General features: G+C 44.9%; 1 protein-coding gene across 1 annotated transcript in view; it reads left to right on the plus strand.

Annotated features, from left to right (window-relative positions):
* The window catches only part of LOC143989167 (zinc finger protein 783-like), a 36,878-nt gene extending 19,358 nt beyond the window's left edge, over window positions 1-17,520 (plus strand). Inside the window, exon 8 of the mRNA XM_077489198.1 lies at window positions 10,069-17,520. Within this exon, the coding sequence (XP_077345324.1) occupies window positions 10,069-10,913 (845 nt within the window). The 3' untranslated portion in view covers window positions 10,914-17,520. The remainder of the gene's footprint in view (window positions 1-10,068) is intronic.
* The last annotated feature ends 2,053 nt before the right edge of the window (window positions 17,521-19,573 follow it).

A 19,573-nucleotide genomic window follows, 5' to 3' on the forward strand; every position in this document is an offset into this window, starting at 1 on the left:
CCACCCACCTGCTGTCATTCTCACCTAGGCGAGAATGACGCGTCCCTGCTGCTTCAGCCTCCTGGGATCCCACGTCACATATCCCAGGAGGCTGCAGGGTTAGGGACTATAGGCAGCTGGTGGGCAGAGCTGCAGAAATCGGATGATGATTGAGGTGGACCAAGATGACGGCGCAGGACCCGGCCTGCTGCACCTGATGGGCGGATCGTAACTCTGGATCCGCTGGGCAGGTGGGTACCTGAATCCAGGGCGACAATTAAAAACAGCAGTTTTAAGCCCTCAGTGTTTTTAGCTTAACACATTGAGCACAATAAAATAAAAACTCCAAAGTAAACTGTTAACCACTTCAATACAGAGCACTTTTACCCCCTTCTTGCCCAGGCCAATTTTTCAGCTTTCAGTGCTCTCGCATTTTGAATGACATTTCCGCGGTTATGCGACACTGTACCTATATGAAATTTTTTATCGTTTTGTTCACACAAATAGAACTTGCTTTTGCCGGTATTTGATCACTACTATGTTTTTTTATTTTTTTGCGTTACAATTAAAAAAACAATTTTTGAAAACAAAATAAAGTTTTTCTTTGTTTCTGTTATAAAATGTTGTAAATAAGTATCTTTTCTTTGTCACTGGCGAGCACTGATGAAGCATGCACAGATGAGTTGGCACTGATGGAGACTGATAGGCAGCACTAATATACAGCACTGATAGGTGGAATTGTTGGGCACTGATGGGCAACACTGATGAGTGGCACCGATAGTCATTGATGAACGGCGTTGATGGGTACTGATCAGCAGCACTGATGAGGAGGCACTGACAGGCATTACTGATGGGCACTGGCATCCCTGATTTTCACTGATTGACATCACAGACGGGCACTGCTGGGCATCACTGCCTGGAATCCCTGAAGAACCTGCACTGATAATGCGCTGATTATCAGCGCAAACCCCCCGTCAGGAGAGCCGCTTATCGGCTCTCCTCTAGTCGTGCCCTGTCGAGCACTAATAGAGGAAAGCCGATAACCGACACTTCCTGGTTATGAAGTGATCAGCTGTGAGTGGACAAGCTGATCACATAGTAAAGAGCCTACATCAGTGATGGCGAACCTTGGCACCCCAGATGTTTTGGAACTACATTTCCCATGATGCTCAACTACACTGCAGAGTGCATGAGTATCATGGGAAATGTAGTTCCAGAACATCTGGGGTGCCAAGGTTCGCCATCACTGGCCTATGTCATAGCCTCTTTACCAAGATCAGAGATGCAGTGTGTCAGAGCGACACACCTCACCAGTGATCACGCTGCAGGCCCTCAGGATTTGCATGAGCAGTGTATCCTGCTGGACCCCTGCCCGGTCATCATTCTGCTATAGGACGGGCAGGAAGGAGTTAAAATTCTTACCCAAGTATTTGCAGTTTACAACTTTCAGTGTTGCTTCCCTGAAGTAAGCAAGTCTGTCCCAGAAGTAAGACTGTTGTTTTTCAACAGAATAAGCTATTCCACAGATGTAGCAGTTAGAGTATTGAGATAAACCAATGACTGGGGTACTTACAAGGATCAGATTTTATCCCCAAAAGAAAGAAAAAGTTTGCTGTTACCACTTATACAGTATTAGATGGAATCTTCAGTTTGCTAGTTTATCTAAATCTGCTAGTACAAAGGTCTTGGATTTAAAATCATGCAGGTCTGCTCTGTAAAATTGTCTTCCTGCAGAGGTCTGAATTTAATGTTAGCACTATAACATATCATAGCCCCCCTGTAAATCACAATACCTCCCCCATACATCAGTGTCTTCAGCCAACCCTTTATATCAAAACCCTTTTACATCACAATCCCCAGGTCTCCCTTCACAATTTCTATTTACATCACAGTCACCCCCCTGTACATCAGTGTCTTCAGCCCTCCTTCCACATCATAGCCCCCCATTACATCTGTGTTCTCAGTTCCCTTTACATCTAAACTCCCAGTAACATCACAGCCCCCCCTTTCCCTTTTATATCAGTGTTCACAGATCCCCTTCACATCACAGTGTCCACTTTAGAGAAGTCCCATAGTGTCCTCCGTTATCCTTGACACACTGTAACTGCCCCTTTAGAGAAGTCCCATAGTGTCCTCCGTTATCCTTGACACACTGTAACTGCCCCTTTAGAGAAGTCCCATAGTGTCCTCCGTTATCCTTGATATCACAGTGTCCCCTTTAGAGAAGTTCCATAGTGTCTTCAGTTATCCTTCAAATCACAGTGTCCCCTTTAGAGAAGTCCCATAGTGTCCTCAGTTATCCTTCACATTACAGTGTCCCCTTTAGAGAAGTCCCATAGTGTCCTCAGTTATCCTTCACATTACAGTGTCCCTTTTGAGAAGTCACAGTGTCTATAGTTATCCTTCACACCACAGTGTCCCCTTTAGAGAAGTCCCATAGTGTCCTCAGTTATCCTTGACATACTGTAACTCTGCCCCTTTAGAGAAGTCCCATAGTGTCCTCCGTTATCCTTGATATCACAGTGTCCCCTTTAGAGAAGTTCCATAGTGTCTTCAGTTATCCTTCAAATCACAGTGTCCCCTTTAGAGAAGTCCCATAGTGTCCTCAGTTATCCTTCACATTACAGTGTCCCTTTTGAGAAGTCACAGTGTCTTTAGTTATCCTTCACATCACAGTGTCCCCTTAAGAGAAGTCCCATAGTGTCCTCAGTTATCCTTCACATTACAGTGTCCCTTTTGAGAAGTCACAGTGTCTATAGTTATCCTTCACACCACAGTGTCCCCTTTAGAGAAGTCCCATAGTGTCCTCAGTTATCCTTGACATACTGTAACTCTGCCCCTTTAGAGAAATCCCATAGTGTCCTCCGTTATCCTTGATATCACAATGTCCCCTTTAGAGAAGTTCCATAGTGTCTTCAGTTATCCTTCAAATCACAGTGTCCCCTTTAGAGAAGTCACATAGTGTCCTCAGTTATCCTTCACATTACAGTGTCCCTTTTGAGAAGTCACAGTGTCTTTAGTTATCCTTCACATCACAGTGTCCCCTTAAGAGAAGTCCCATAGTGTCCTCAGTTATCCTTCACATTACAGTGACCCTTTTGAGAAGTCACAGTGTCTTTAGTTATCCTTCACATCACAGTGTCCCCTTAAGAGAAGTCCCATAGTGTACTCAGTTATCCTTCACATTACAGTGTCCCCTTTAGAGAAGTCTCATAGTGTTCTCAGTTATCCTTCATATCACAGTGTCCCCTTTAGAGAAGTATCTTAGTGTCTCCTCAGTTATCCTTCATATTATAGTGTCCCCTTTAGAGAAGTACCATAGTGTGCTCAATTATCCTTCACATTACAGTTTTCCTTTTAGAGAAGTCCCATAGTGTCCTCAGTTATCCTTGATATCACAGTGTCCCCTTTAGAGAAGTCCCATAGTGTCTTCAATTATCCTTCACATCACAGCGTCCCCTTAAGCGAAGTCCCATAGTGTACTCAGTTATCCTTCACATTACAGTGTCCCCTTTAGAGAAGTCTCATAGTGCTCTCAGTTATTCTTCATATCACAGTGTCCCCTTTAGAGAAGTATCTTAGTGTCTCCTCAGTTATCCTTCATATTACAGTGTCCCCTTTAGAGAAGTACCATATTGTGCTCAATTATCCTTCACATTACAGTTTTCCTTTTAGAGAAGTCCCATAGTGTCCTCAGCTATCCTTGACATAACGGTGCGCCTTTAGAGAAGTTTCATAGTGTCCCCAGTTATCCTTCATATCACAGTGCCCCTTTAGAGAAGTCCCATAGTGTCCTCAGTTATCCTTCACATTACAGTGTGCCCTTTAGAGAAGTCCCATAGTGTCCTCAGTTATCCTTCATATCACAGTGTCCCTTTAGAGAAGTCCCATAGTGTCTCCTCAGTTATCCTTCATATTACAGTGTCCCCTTTAGAGAAGTCCTATAGTGTCCTCAGTTATCCTTCACATTACAGTGTCCCCTTTGGAGAAGTCACAAAGTGTTCTCAGTTATCCTTCATATTACAGCGTCCCCTTGCAGTAATACCCCCCTCCCCTTTTCATCCCTTACATTGCAGTCCCTCTTTTACTGGCAACATCACTTGCACAGTATTACCTTAAAGTGTTTGTAAATTCTTACATATACTTAGTGAAGTGACTGGCCTCAGGTGATACACAGAGATTAAACAAATCCTCCTACATAGTTTGTACATGTTTATCTGCAGTCTTCTTGCCTACAGCTGTTCAAAGTGCAGAGTTTATAAAGTTTGTCTGAGCTGTCAGAAAAAGGGGTTAGAGAGCTAAAGTTACACTCTGCAGATCTCAGTGAGGAGAGCTCTGACAGCTAATTGGAGGGAAGGGACAACCCCCCCCCCCCCCCCCCACACACACACACACACCTTCACACAGCAACAGAGCTGAGGGTGTCAATCTGCTGGAGGCCCCTTCTCTGACACCATTTTACTCTTGGTGTCAGGAAAACTTGTCAGAAGTGACTCATGCAGATAGATAAACGAAACAGCAGGCAGAAATGACACCTGGTGCTTCTTATTGAGACAAGTACACAATATAGAGGGATATGCTTTGTTCATATTTCATGTCTGAGGTTTACAACCACTTTAACAGGACAGGGCAGAGGCGCTTATTAACTGGGTATCCTCTCCTGGGTCTCTCAGCTGGCTGCCGCTGTCATCTTCACAGCAGGGCAGGAGCAGGAGGTGCTGAAGATCTGTACAGAGGGGAGGGAACTGCCCAACTTGTTATATTAACATTAACTTGTTAACGTGAAAAGACTTCTGCTCCCTATGCAGATCTGCAGCACACCCCGCCTGTGCCCTGCTCTGAGGATGACAGTGGCGGCCGAGCGGGAAACCCACAAGACGACACCCAGCTAATAAGTGGCACAGCCACAGTCTGGACAACACGGTCACTTGGTCCCGGTCAGGACCACGGCCAGCAATTTAGTAAACCCTGTGCTAGTACTTCTATCACTCCCTTCCCCCCACACTGGCAATGCTGTGTTCCTTCATAATACAGGGGGGTGTGTTACTGGCCAGATCACCAGGCACAATGATGAGGCACTATTCCTTCCACTGATACCAATGATGGGGCACTATTCCTTCCACTGACACCAATGATGGGGCACTATTTCTACCACTGATACCAATGATGGGGCACTATTCCTTCCACTGACACCAATGATGGGGCACTATTCCTACCACTGATACCAATGATGGGACACTATTCCTTCCACTGATACCAATGATGGGACACTATTCCTTCCACTGATAGCAGCAATGGGACACTATTCCTTCCACTGACACCAAGGACTGGGCACTATTTCTCCCACTGATACCAATGATGGGGCACTATTCCTTCCACTGATAGCAGCAATGGGACACTATTCCTTCCACTGACACCAATGATGAGGCACTATTCCTACCACTGATACCAGCAATGGGACACTATTCCTTCCCCTGACACCAATGATGGGGCACTATTCCTACCACTGATACCAATGATGGGACACTATTCCTACCACTGACACCAATGATGGGGCACTATTCCTCCCACTGATACTAGCAATGGGACACTATTCCTTCCAATGACACCAATGATGGGGCACTATTCCTTCCACTGATACAGACGATGGGGTTATATTCCTCCCGCCGATACCAATGATGGGGCACTATTCCTCCCAATTACACCAATGATGGGGCACTATTTCTCCCACTGATACCAATGATGGGGCACTATTCCTCCCACCCACAGGCGCTATGTAATTTTGTTTGCTCCCACTGGCCACAGTTCAGCCCCCCTAAAGTCTAAAGGACAGTAAACTGACCCTTTGTTTAAAAAGCCTAATCTTCCGATCCTCCCAGCTCAAGACCAGTCCCTGTGGCTCCTGCCCCTCCGTGGTCCAGCGGTCTTGTGTGGTGGACTGTCCCTGATGTCATCATGCCCGTAGACCATCTCTGGATGTGTACACATCAGGACCAGTCCACCGCTGGATGTGGGAGAGCGTTTTGTTATGGAGGGTCAAAGGATGGGGTGAGCTCTGTGTTCACCCCTGGACAAAACAAGCAGTTAACCCATGCAGTGTAGGCACAGCCCCACTGCATGGGTAAACAAAAACATTTGCCCAGAGTTGGGCTTTAACTTGGAGAACTGAGGGAGAAGCAGGGGAGTGTCTTCCTATCCTAGTCTATAGGGCTGTGTGTTCTATTGATGAACACAGTGTAGGGGACAAAACGCAAGTCTCTGCATGCAAGGGCGACTCCATAGGATGCTGCAAGAGAAACGAGCCACCCTGAAACATGAAACCTGGGGCACCCACTTAAACTGGAACATGGGCAAGGATTAAAAGATAAAGAAGCTGCTTGCTCAGTGAGTGATTAACCACTTGCTTACTGGGACAATGTTCAACTTTCAGCACTTTCACACTTTAAATGACAAAAATGTCATGCAACACTGTACCCAAATTACATTTTATCATTTTTTTCATACAAGTAGAGCTTTCTTTTGGTGGTATTTAATCATCACTGGGTTTCTTATTTTTTGGTAAAGAAACAAAAAAAGATGGAAAATTTAGAAATAAAACAATTTTCATTGTTATAAAATTTTGCAAACAGGTAATTTTGTCTTTCACTGATCTGCGCTAATGAGGTTGTACTGATGGGCTCTGATAGGCGGCACTGGTGGGCACTACGTGCCACTAATGGGCACTGATAGAAGTCACTGAAGGGCACTGATAGACTGCACTGATGGGCACTGATAGGTGACACTGATGAGGGAGCACTGATGGGCTCTAATAAGTAGCACTGGTGGGCACTATGTGCCAGTAATGGACACTGATAGAGGTAACTGAAGAGCACTGATAGGTGACACTGATGAGGGGGCACTGATAGGTGACACTAATGAGGAGGCACTAATGGGCTCTGATAAGTAGCACCGGTGGGCACTATGTGCCAGTAATGGGCACTGATAGAAGTCACTGAAGGGAACTGATAGGTGACATTGATGATGAGGCACTGATGGGCTCTGATAGGCAGCACTAGTGGGCACTATGTGCCAGTAATGGGCACTGATAGTCACCGAAGGGAACTGATAGGCAGCACTGATGATGAGGCACTGATGGGCAATGATTGGCAGCACTGATAGGTAACACTGGTGGACAATGATAGGCGGCACTGGTTGACACTGATTAGCGCCACTGGTTGGTACAGATTGGGGCCGATGTCCCTGTAACAGAAGCCGGTTGCCAGCTTTCTTCTCTCCTCACGCTGATTGTAAAGAGAAAAAAAAAGCAGATAACCGGCTACTGTTTACGTCCGTGATCAGCTGTCATTGGCTGACAGCTGATCACGGAAGTAAACAGAAGCCGGTGACAGCTGACAGCTGATCATGTGGTAAAGGGCTGCTGTGATGGGCCCTTTACCCTTCTCTGTGATCAGCTGAGTCCGAAGGACTTAGTGATCACAGGAGGACAACTATGGATGCCCCCCCCCCCCCCCGGCACTGAAAGCCCGCACTGTAGGCGTATTTCTGCTATCGCGTGGGTGAAAAGTGGTTAAATTAGTTCCTGAAAGTTTTTAATATTATGCAGGCTTTACAAAGGGGGATTATTAAAAAACAGGCTCATTAAAAGTTACCCTGTCTATTGACTTGTATTTAAAGCCAATATTTTTTCTTTATTTTAGTAGGGAAGGGTTAGACCCCCTGTCAGCACTCTCCTGTGAGTTCGGGCAGCCTGATGACACCTCAGTGGAGGGTTGGCGCTCGACACCCTGGGCTGGCAGGAAGGGGGTTGTATGATGCTGGGCTCATTCATTCTGACTGGACTGGTACTGGTAAGTCTATAGGTCCTAGAGCAGGGATGGGCAACTTGTGGCCCTCCAGCTGTTGTGGAACTACATTTCCCATGAGGTATTGCAAGGCTCGCAGGTACAAGCATGACTCTACATGTCCCATGTGGCATTGCAAAACTGACAGTTACAATTACGTAATAGGACTTGTACGTCTGCAACAGCTGGAGGCCCCAGGTTGACTACCCCTGCCATAGAGAATAAAATGGTGGGTGTTGCAATTTTTTATGTGGTGTGGAATTTTTATTTTATTTTTTTAAACAATACACTTTAATAAATTTTAGTGCACACAAGAACAATATAATTTTCCCCCTATAAAATATAAAAGAGGATGTTATGGGGGGTAAATAGATGAGAAATATGTCACTCTTTAACTGATTGCCAACCAGCCGCCGTCATTTTACTGCGAGCCGTCGTAGCTATATGTCGGCTCCTTTAAGTGGGATAGCAGTCGCGCAGTCGCCGCTGCACTGCGGGGTTGCCAATGCTCGTGGCCGAAGGTCACGATGACTGCTGGCCACCACCGAACGCAGACACGAGAGGCAGAACAGGGACGTGATGTGTCCGCCATAATGTCGCAGTCCCGATAAAAATCGCAGATCGCCGCCATTACTAGTAAAAAATAATAATAAAAATGCTATAAATCTATCCCCTATTTTGTAGACACTATATTTTTTGTGCAAACCAATCAATATACGCTTATTGCGTTTTTTTTTTTACCAAACATATGTAGAAGAATACATATTGGCCTAAACTGAGAAAAAAATTATTATATCAAAAAGTACAAAATATTTGGGGTTATTTACGAACGGCAAATCCACTTTGCACCTCAAGTGCACTTGGAGGTGCAGTCGCTCTAAATCTAAAAGGTAGAGCTGAAATGAGGGGAAGCTCTGCTGATTTTATCATCCAATCATGTGCAAGCTAAAATGCTGTTTTTTATTTTCCTTGCATGTCCCCCTCTGATCTACAGCGACTTTACTTCCAAGTGCAATTTCAGTGCACTTTCAAGAGCACTTGCAGTGCAAAGTGGCTTTTCCTTTAGTAAATAACCCCCATTGTGTTGTTTTTTTCAAAATTGTCGCTCTTTTTTTGTTTATAACGCAAAAAATAAAAAATGCAGAGATGATCAAATACCACCAAAATAAAGCTCTATTTGTGGAAAAAAAAAGGACGTAAATTTTTTTTTTTGGCTGCAGCGTCGCACAACCACGCAATTGTCAGTTAAAGCGACGCAGTGCCGAATCGCAAAAAAATGGCCCGGTTATTCAGCAGCCAAATCTTCTGGGGCTTAAGTGGTTAACCACTTGCCACCCATATAACTTACTTATATGGCTGCAGGGTGGCATTGTTTTTTTTATTGGATATGTTTTATAGCAGAAAGTAAAAAAATATTACTTTAAATTTTGTGCAAACCAATCAATATACCCTTATTGCGATTTTTTGTTTTTTTTTTAACCAAAAATATGTAGAATACTAAACTGATAAAGACATTATTTTTTTTTTACTTTTTTTTTTTGCTTGGATATTTATTATAGCAAAAAGTAAAAAAAAAACTTCTACCTTTACAACCACTTTATAGTGATTGTGAACTCAAATTTAGAACTGACTGCCAGCCCTTCTATTATAGGCAGGCATACCACACTGTGTAAGTCTTTTATAAAAACGAGGCTTGTAAATACCTAGTTAGGGCGATCTTCAGGCCGGTCACGTGACACACGGCCGCTTTACAGCTCCGATACATGGATACTGGAGGAGGGGCCGAGATCTCGCTCTGACATTAGCCGGGGAGGTCACGTAGCCGCTCCCCACGGAAGCCCTGTCGCGAAGTTGTAAAGCAGCCGCGAGTCATGTGATCGGCCTGAAGATGCTTTAAAAATGTATGTACAATCCTCATTTTTAGCGTAAGTGCCAGCTGGTCGTTCGAGTCTCCTGATGGGATGGGAGAGTTTGAGAAAGCTGCAGGGAGGAGGGGTGGGAGTCTCTTCCTGCTGCTTGTAAGAACATTCCACCGGCTAGTTAGCTTTGCTTTTACAAGAGAGCTGACTGCCGACTTTAAAACACGGTATTGGGATGATGCCAGGCATCATACTGTTATAACCACTTGAAGTGCAGCGACACATGAGTACATCACTGATCCGAAAGTGGGTAATCACTGCAAAGATTAAAAGTGGATTTTGGTTTTCCTTTTTCCATATAACCTTGATCTTTCTTCTTCTTGTTCCAGATAATGGGTTCTTAAGCAGTCCCGCTGAGGACCATCTGTCAGACCTTCAACACAATGGTCTGTCCTTGGAAAATGGCTCTTTTGAGGAATGGGATAACCCATCCCCCATTCGCCTTCCACGCCCCAGAAAATGCCAGTCCATATTCAGGATCGGTCAGCCCATTTCCGAGCAAACGTACGACTTCAACGAGCCGTCAAGCCCCACACAGATGCGACCATTCCAGTGCTCACAGTGCCAGCAGAGCTTCAGCGAGAGCGAGACCCTTCTCTTGCATCAGACTGTTCATGCCACTTGGAACTGCGATACACAGGAAGGTCGAGGAGATGAGTACATTGTCCCCGCCCATTCGTCTTCCACCATTATTCGAAGCTGCCCTGCACCATACCTGTGCGGGGACTGCGGCAAAGGTTTCACTAGCTCCTACAAGCTGAAGATCCACCAGAGAATTCACACAGGGGAACGCCCTTACAAGTGCCTCGTATGCGAGAAACGCTTCCACAAGAGTGCCCACCTGAAGGTCCACCACCGTACCCACACAGGAGAACGGCCTTATGGCTGCCAGGTGTGCAACAAGAGGTTTACCAAATCCTACCATCTGAAGGTCCACCTCCGGACCCATACTGGGGAACGCCCTTACCAGTGCCCCATTTGCCACAAAACCTTCAGCGTCAACTCACACCTGACTGTCCACATAAGGACTCACTCGGGGGAAAAGCCCTTTGTCTGCTTCGAATGCGGCAAGAGCTTTCGGCAAAAGACCAGCCTTCTCAGCCACCAGAAGTCCCACCAGCGCTTAGTAGAGCGGCGGAAGCTGACGTGGAAGACTTTGTGGCCGGAGAAATGAAATTACCTCTAGAGGTTCTAGTGCAGCACTTAACTCTGATAAGAGCAGTTACTCACTGGGAAGAAGCAGTTTTACTTCTTGAGGAACATTTAATGATGGCATAACTAATAATCTCTGTGCCAATGGGGAATTGTTGCCAGTTTCAGTAGTAGTATTGCTAAGAGTGGAACCAGGACACACTAACTTCAAGGCCTACTTGGGCTCTTTGTAACATCCTAAAGGTGTTGTGTAAAATCCTAACTTGAAAGAATTCATTAGCTGCTAGTTTAGATGTTGATGAGTTCTTAACCAACCCTTGTCAAACTTGAGGTCTATTATCTTTGACATAATGGTGCCCCAATGTTTGGCCACACATGCCCCTGGCCTGTAACGGCCAACGAGATGACCTGGCTGACATATCTTAGCCAGATCTAGCATTATGGGCTGAAGCACAGACCGGATATCAGAACATGCTTTCTGATCCCTCCGCCTGTGTCATCCATGATGGACTCTTACCAAGTATCAAAAGCACTTTAGGATAAATTCTAGATTATCCCAAGGATAATAAATAAGCTAATCTATAAGCTAAAACTAGAAGGCCTCCTTAGCTTTTCTAGAGGACATATTAGGCTTGTGATGCCTCAAAGGAGCACCGAACATTTACCTGCAAGCTCCCAGCCCGCCGCTGTGACTTCAGCATCCACAGGGGTTGTACATAGAATCAACAATGGGTCGGTCAGTTTTTTTGTTTTTGTTTTTTGCAGTTAAAGATGCTCCATCACATCGTAGGAAGCTCCAAAGACATCAGGTTCTCAGAATGGAAAAGTGTTGCCTTTTTCCCTCCTTGGGTTTTAGCCTGTTATTTCAGAGAGGTGTCGTTTTTATTTGTAGCTTTGTGACGTACTGAACCACTGTATATATATATATATATATATATATATATATATATATATATACACTACCAAAGATCCTTTAGACCACCTGATAATTACAGTACGAGGGTCTCAAACATTCCAACTCCAGACTGTGTCTGTTATAGAAATTATGACGTGAAGCGTGACCAGTAAACAGGACATTGTGCAATTGCCTGCTGAGTCCACGTGCTTGAAATGTTGGTGAAAATTTCCAGGTCTTATGTGTTGTTGGTGATTGGAATGGTGATGTGATAAAAAGCTGAAAGTCATACATACAATGCATATGCTGAGAAACTCTGCCAAGATGGTGGAGCTATTACCGTTGTTGTAGATGGAGTCTCCAGCTGCCTTTTTGGATAGATTCATGCATGATTCCTTGCCCTGTTCCTGCACAATCTAGGAACAGGGGTGTCAAACTCCATTTCACCACAGGCCACATCAGCATTATGGTTGCTATCAAAGGGCCGGTTGTATCTGTTAGACTAAATGTCCATCGCGCCCCCACCTCCCCTTACATCAGATGTAAAGAGCCCCCCCCACCATCATAATTCAAGAGTCCCCCACCCTCCCTTACATATCAGTGCACCCCTTACGTTGTGCTGCTGCTGGGAAAAAGCTGGGGTGGACCTGGGAAGCAGAAAGTGCAGTGTCCAGAGGAGGGCTGGAGTCAGCTGAATGCTGAGACCAGGGGAGTCAGAGACGAGGAGGTGCTGTGGCTGCACAGAGAGGCGCTAGATCTGCGGGAGTTCTGTCCTACTCTGCTGCCGACTGTTGAGACAAGATGGTGGTGGAGATGAGGGGGATGCCACAGCTGCAAGGGCCACGTGGAATGGCCAGGTGGGCCCGGATTCGGACCATGGGCCTTGTGTTTGACACATGCGATCTAGTATATTCTCTCCTTCTCTCATTACATTTTTAAAATGTATAATGACAAATTAAAACCCAACAGGAAGAGTGGGGCCCCAATGTAACGGCCTTAGCAGATCAGGAGCTCATGAGCAGAGATTTCAGCACTGGAGTTCTCAAGAGCCATAAAGCCCAATCCAATTAACAGAAATAAATATGCAGTTAGACAGGCATTGTAATAACAGACAGCTTCCTCATAATCCTACTTATACTTTCCTATTAAGCTGGGTACATACTGACAGTGTTTTTTTGGTCAACCAGAGGTCTGAATGGAAAAAAAAAAACAGACAGATCGCTGTACCAGTACAAGCAATCCGTGGTATTCTGGACTGCCATAACTGTAGACTGAAATTAAATCAGGCAGAAATGACAAATTAAAACCATAATTGCCAAAGAAAGGGGATTGCCCTGTAGCTGAGTGATTGGCATTGTTGTAGGCAAATTCTGCTAATGGTAGTAATGATACCCAATCATCCTGAGCAAAAGATGTGAAGCACCGATTGTACTGTTCAAGTGTTTGGTCCTCTCTGTTTGCCCATTAGTTTGGTGATGGTAAGCTGAGGACAAGGCAAATTCAGTCTTCAGCACTTCACATAAGGCTCTCCGGAAACATGAAGTGAACTGTACACTACAATCTGAGTCTAATGTAATGTTTGCAGGGACCCCATTTAACCTAACATTCTCTTTAACAAACACTCAGGAAGTTTTCATAGCAGATGGGGTGCTCTTCAAAGGCAGAAAGTGGGCCATCTTGATTAACCAGTCTACTACTACAAAGAATGCTGTGCATCCTTCACCAGGTGGAAGTTCTACTAAAAATCCATGAATATCTTCCTCCATGGTCTATCAGGAACAGGTAAAGGCTTTAGCAGACTCCAGGCCTTACTTCTTGCTGTCTTGTTCTGAATGCAAATATAACATGAGTTCACATACTTTTTGCAAATAACTTCCAAATCAGGCCACCAGAATGTACGCCGTACCAGTTCAAGAGTTTTATGGATGCCCAAATGACCTGCCAGCGGATGATCATGAAGCACCCTCAGGACCCCTAATTGTGCACTTTCTGGGACAAAGATTTTGTTCTCCCTCCTAAGCAAGCCATTTCTAGGTGTTAGGATCATTCCAGAGGGACTAAGAATGTTTGTGGAAGCTTGTTTGATCTGTGAGAGAAGATCCGTTTGCAACATAGAAAGTTTCCCGCGGACAAGATGGTATTTGCAACTGCCAAGTACTTGGGATCCTCGTACATATGGGACAGAGTGTCTTTTTTTATGTTCTTTGATTCAGGCCGAATGTGAAAAGAATGTGAAAAGAAAAATCAAGAGAAAACCAGGGCCCATCGAGCTTGCCATGGCTTCAGTCACTTGGCAGATCTGAAATACTCTAGATTTTTATGGTCGGTGTATATTAGTATAGGATGGGCTGTGCCCTCCAACAAGTACCTCCACTCCTCCAATGCTGCTTTGATGCCCAACAGTTCACGATCTCCCATGTCATAATTTTTCTCCACTGGTGAAAGTTTCTGAGAAAAGAAAGCCACAGGGTACATTAAGTCCTTGACCCCCTGCCGCTGAGAAACAACTGCCCCTACTGCTGTTTCAGATGCATCCACCTCAAGGATGTAAGGTGAAGATGGATCAGGATGCCTGAGGTTTGGAGCTAAGGTGAAACATTTCTTTAGTGTTTCATAAGGATCATGTGTTTCAGGGTTCCAGCAGAATCTTAGGTTTTGCTTAGTCATTTGTGTTATGGGGGTGATTATGGCAGAGAATTCTTTAATGAACTTTCTATAAAAGTTGGCAAACCCCACAAAACGTTGTACCCCCTTCTTGTCTGTGTGTACATGCCACTCCAGTATGGCAGACACCTTCTGAGGATACATTTTAACTCCTGCTGTGGAGATCACTAACCCAAAAAACTGGATGCTCTGCCGCTGAAATTCACACTTCTCTGGTTTTGCATACAGTTTGTATTGCCGGAGCCAGCCTAGCACAATACTGACCTGCTCTCGTGTTGATCAAGAGACCCTGAAAAAAACAAAATATCGTCCAGGTAGACGATTATGAAAAAGTTCCAGTAGATCTCAAAACACATTGTTGATAAAGTGCTGAAAGGTGGCAAGAGCATTGCAGAGTCCAAAAGGCATGATCAAGTACGGGAAATGTCTGAATCTGGTATGGAAGGCAGTCTTCCACTCACCCCCCTCTCAAATGCGGATCAGGTTATAAGCTCCTCTCAAGTCCAGTTTAGTGACAATAATTGCAAAGGGTGGTGGTTGTTTTTATTAAACTCCCGATAATCCACACATGGATGGAGGGAATGGTCTTTCTTTGTTACAAACAATATCCTGGCTCCTGCTGGGGAGGTGGACGGGCTGATGAACCCCTTTTTGAGATTCTCATCAACATATTCATTTAGCGCCTCCTGTTCCCGTTCTGACAGCGGAAATATACGTCCAAACAGAATCTCAGCCCTGGGCAGGAGCTCAACCGGGTAGTCATCTGGACACGGTGGGAAGGCATGGTGTCTACTCCCCATTTACTGAAGACATTAAGGAACTGATAAAAAGTGTGCCGGAGGAGTTCTGGTATACAATGTTTCCAGGATTATTGTGATAGGAACTTAACTTCTCCCACCATCCAATTGATTAGGGTATTATGGGCTTGAAGCCAGGGCAGGCCCAAAATGACAGGGAACAGAGGGGATATAATGGCATCAAAACTCAGTAGTTCTTTAGGTTGAGAGAAAGAAATAACAGGTAGTGGGGGTGTTTCTTGAGTCACCAACCCAAAACTGATACATGAATTGAAATGGGCAGAAACTGGAGCTCTTGATGTCAGTAAATCTGAATTGCTAGGGAGATAAGTCCTTCCAAAGTGTTGGGTATGCCCACTCAGGAAAGTTCATCCTCCAAGTTTTGAGACAGATCCATGCGAAACTGGTGTCATAGAGCTGCATCATTCCACTGGGTGTCTGCTCTCCAGCATCTGAAGTCCTTGACTTGGTCCTCTGCCGCTCTGCGGCCTTGCTGGAGCACGCGGAGAGCAGTCTCTGCCATGGTAGTCCATTGTGGATCAACATAAAAGCAGGGACATAGCATCAAAGAAGGATGACATGGCATGCATGCATTTGTTCACTATTTTCGTCAAGCAACCGGTGGGCCCAGGTCTAGGGCTCCCCTTTAAGCAATGATATTATAAATCCCACTTTGGCAAATTCCAGTAAAAAAAGTCCGGGGTTGCAAAGCAAAATACAGTTGGCATATGTTGTGGAAGGCCCGAAACTTGCTTCTGTCCCCTGAGAACCTCTCAGGAGTGTGAACAGTCTGCGTAGGCGTTGCAAAGGATATTGTAACAGTGCTGGCAGGAACTGCTAATGTCTGTACTCATTCTTTTAGCTTAAGGTGCCCTTCTTGTAATGATTGGACAGCTTGCGTTAGGGCTGCAAGAGGTTGAAAAAGTCCATCCATCTGTAAAGCTCCATCTGTAGGCTCAGACATGGCTGTCTAATACTGTCATGTACCTGACAGGAGAAGGAGACCTGTCTTACAGCCCTGGCTCGGAGACCACTGGGGTTGAAACAGTGCCCGCGAGAGAGCATTGAGGTAGGAGTGCCTGTGAGATCAGCTGCAGATGGCACAGATGAGTAGGGAATGCTGGTTCACCGTAGCAGCTGGAGGCAGTGGTTGCAGAAGTGGGTCAGCGACCCCAGGCACTGGCAGATGCTGGAGATGGGTGAGACAAGCTGGGTCAACATGGATAATCGGATATGTAATACAGCAGGCATAGAATAGTCAGTAGACAGGCAGAGGTTAGCAGCGGGAAGTCAGGCAGGTACTGGTTCAGCAGGGTCAAGGCAAGCCAGGGTCAGATAGGAGAAGACAGAGGTGGTCAAACAGAGCCGGGTCAATATAGGTATCAAGGCAGGTACAGGTTCAGGACTCAGGTATAGCTGCAGATCAGACAGCACTGCACTAGCGAAGCTGCTGTCCTTTTAAAGGGTCATTGGCGCTAAGCACAGTTAACGCGCACACGCGCCTGCCGCATGTTTTTCACGCACGCCTTGTTGCCCGGCGGGCGCTCATAGGAACACGTGTGCGCAAGTCCCAGCATCTGCCTTGCTACAGGGTGCCCCTGACACAGCCTCTCAGCTGCTGCAGACTTTTAATAATCAGGCAATTACCAGTGCTGTTATCCCACAGCCAGATTTTCTACCATTGTGGATCCCCAGTGCTGTCTTGGGCATGGGACTCAACTGTAACTTCCTTATGAATTGCTGCCAGCTTCTGCACAAGATTGCATGGTGCTGTGGGACTGGTTCTGCATCCTCCTGGGTGTGCAAAGTGTTCGAGGAGGGGGCAGGGGCGTGCCTAGTTTTTAATTTTTGCCTAGGCACAAATTGAGGAAGTGGGAGTGTGTGACTGGGGTGGGAGGAGGAATGGTGACACTTTAACTTTTGAGTGACGGTCCACTTTAACACACTTTCAGGTGGTTTAGTTGACAACAGCAGTTTTAATTTTTCTCAGCCCTCCATAGCATAGTTTTATTACCTGTTAAATCCTGCCAGTAGATTTGTCATTTATCCACTTCCTGTAACCAGTGTTGCCAACCTACCTGATTAAAATTCACTGACACAACAATAAAAATTTACTGACACAGTTGAGTTTTTAACTGTCATTTCCAAAAGTAAACAAAAATGTTTTAAGTGCAAATTTCAGTATTTAGGCTACAGCCAAGTACAATGTGCAATTAGCAATGTGATTTGAAGTAGATAATAAAGCAAAAAGCATATTTCTTATTTTCAACATAGGTTAGTGTGGGTGTATCATCATTTCAATAATGCACTGCATCCCTTCATTTGCAAAAAATGGAAATAGGACTTCCATTCGTTAAAATGAACAGTATTTAAAATAGAATAGAATAGAAAATTGATTTAAAAAAAACAACAACGTGTCCATATATAGTAAAATGCATTCATGAACCATTCCCTGTGGTCCTTTTAGTTCATCATGATATTGGAGTGGACGTGTTTTGCCCTCTGGGCTTTCTCAGGGGATATACTGTCCACTAAAAGTTCATGGCACCTATAGCAGTAGCCAAAAAGAAACAAAACTACAGTACTCAATAAGGGATTTCAGATGGTTATTGCCCCAGCGTTTCAAAAGGAGCCAGATAGGTTAGGACCATAAGTGACCACGGGAGGTAAACAGGGAAGAAAAAATAATGTAATACCAGCAACACCCACACAAAACGTATAGAGTTCTCACTGCAGGGTGTAATCCCTGGGCTGAAAATTATTCACAAGCAGTTAGTGTCCTGCCCACATGGCTCTGGCCTGAGCCACGTGGGCAGGACACTCACAGCTCCTAACCTATCTGGCTCCTTTTGAAACACTGGGGTAGTAACCATCTAATTTCCCTTATATGGTACTCCACTCTTGTTTATTTTTGGCTACTACTATAGGTGCCATGACCCTTTAGTGGATGGTATATCCCTTGAGGAAGCCCAGAGGGCGAAACACGTTGGGATTCTCCACTCCAATACTTTTAAAAAGACCATAGGGTTTTCTGTTAAAAAAAGGACCATAGGGAATGGGTCATGAATGCATTCTATTTTATGTGAACACTTTTTTTTATATAAATTTTCTGCTGTTACTGATTAAAATTTTCCTGTTTGATTAAATTCTTTTTTTTTTAATCGACTAATTTTGATTAACTATAACGCATATACAGATCCAACTACTTTTAGCTGATCTCCTTACATTGCAACTCTGCATTAGTCAGTGGTAAATGTGGTATACACTATATACAATCACCCAACAATAGTTTGTTTCCACAATCCATGACTTAACTTCACAGTTCACACAAATAATTTAAATTCAAACTGTAGCACTGATGTAAGTAATTTTTTTTCCACAGTAGCGTGACAATCCCTCCACCTCCGGTCTAACTAATCACTCTCACCTTATGGCATGGACCCCTGTGCAAACAGGTGGTCATGCAAGCGGGTATCAAAAGGGTTAACACGGACCATAAACTTCTCTCACATCTAATTAGATCTCAGCAAGGACGCCAGGTCATGGGTAGAAAGAAAAGATCTAAGTGCTCACTTAGATTGCGCTTCAGTATAAGATTTCATTTTTGTGTTCAAACACAAACTACTCACATAAAGATGATAAAAACACAGCATGTAAAGCCAACAATCGTGTTAGTTCCGTAGGGCAGCAGCGGGTGACGTCATGCGTAGCTCCTCCCCGTACGTGTTACGTTCAATCAGAACTTCGTCACCGGACTCCTCCCCCCTTCCCTTCGGTTGCAGACAGACTTGAGGAAGGGGGGAGGAGTCCGGTGACGTTGATGTCCGTGACGTCACCGGTTCTCCAACGGAATTCCCTGAAGACCCGGAAGCCGGCGGAGAGGTGAGTACCGATCAAAAGAATTTTGATTGATCAAAGAAATTAATCGAGGAATTAATCTTTAATTTCCACAGCCCTAAAATTTTCTAATAAATACTGTTCATTTTAATGAATCTTGTAGTTGTGGTATTGCACCTTAAAAGTCCCAAGGAACTTCCTATTTCCATATTTCTTATAGGTAAGTAGCTCAGGGACAGGGTAAAGGTGAAGTCAGGGTAAAATTTACTCTCACTCTGACAGTTCACATCCCCTATTGAGTCACAGTGACAGTCTTTCTCCATGCCAGGTGGTCCCTTCAGTCCACTCCATTGCAAACAGCACTGACAGTCCTGCTCCCAGCTTGCCTTTCTCCCATTCCGCCAGCCTGCACACGATGCTCTGGCCGCTCCTCTTGGCTCCTTTGCACCATGATATCACCAGACACGCTCAGGCACCACCTCCCCCAGA

The sequence above is a fragment of the Lithobates pipiens genome, unplaced genomic scaffold (assembly GCF_037356315.1).
Source record: "Lithobates pipiens isolate NorthernLeopardFrog02 unplaced genomic scaffold, aLitPip1_a1.2 Scaffold_18, whole genome shotgun sequence".
Classification (NCBI taxonomy): domain Eukaryota; kingdom Metazoa; phylum Chordata; class Amphibia; order Anura; family Ranidae; genus Lithobates; species Lithobates pipiens.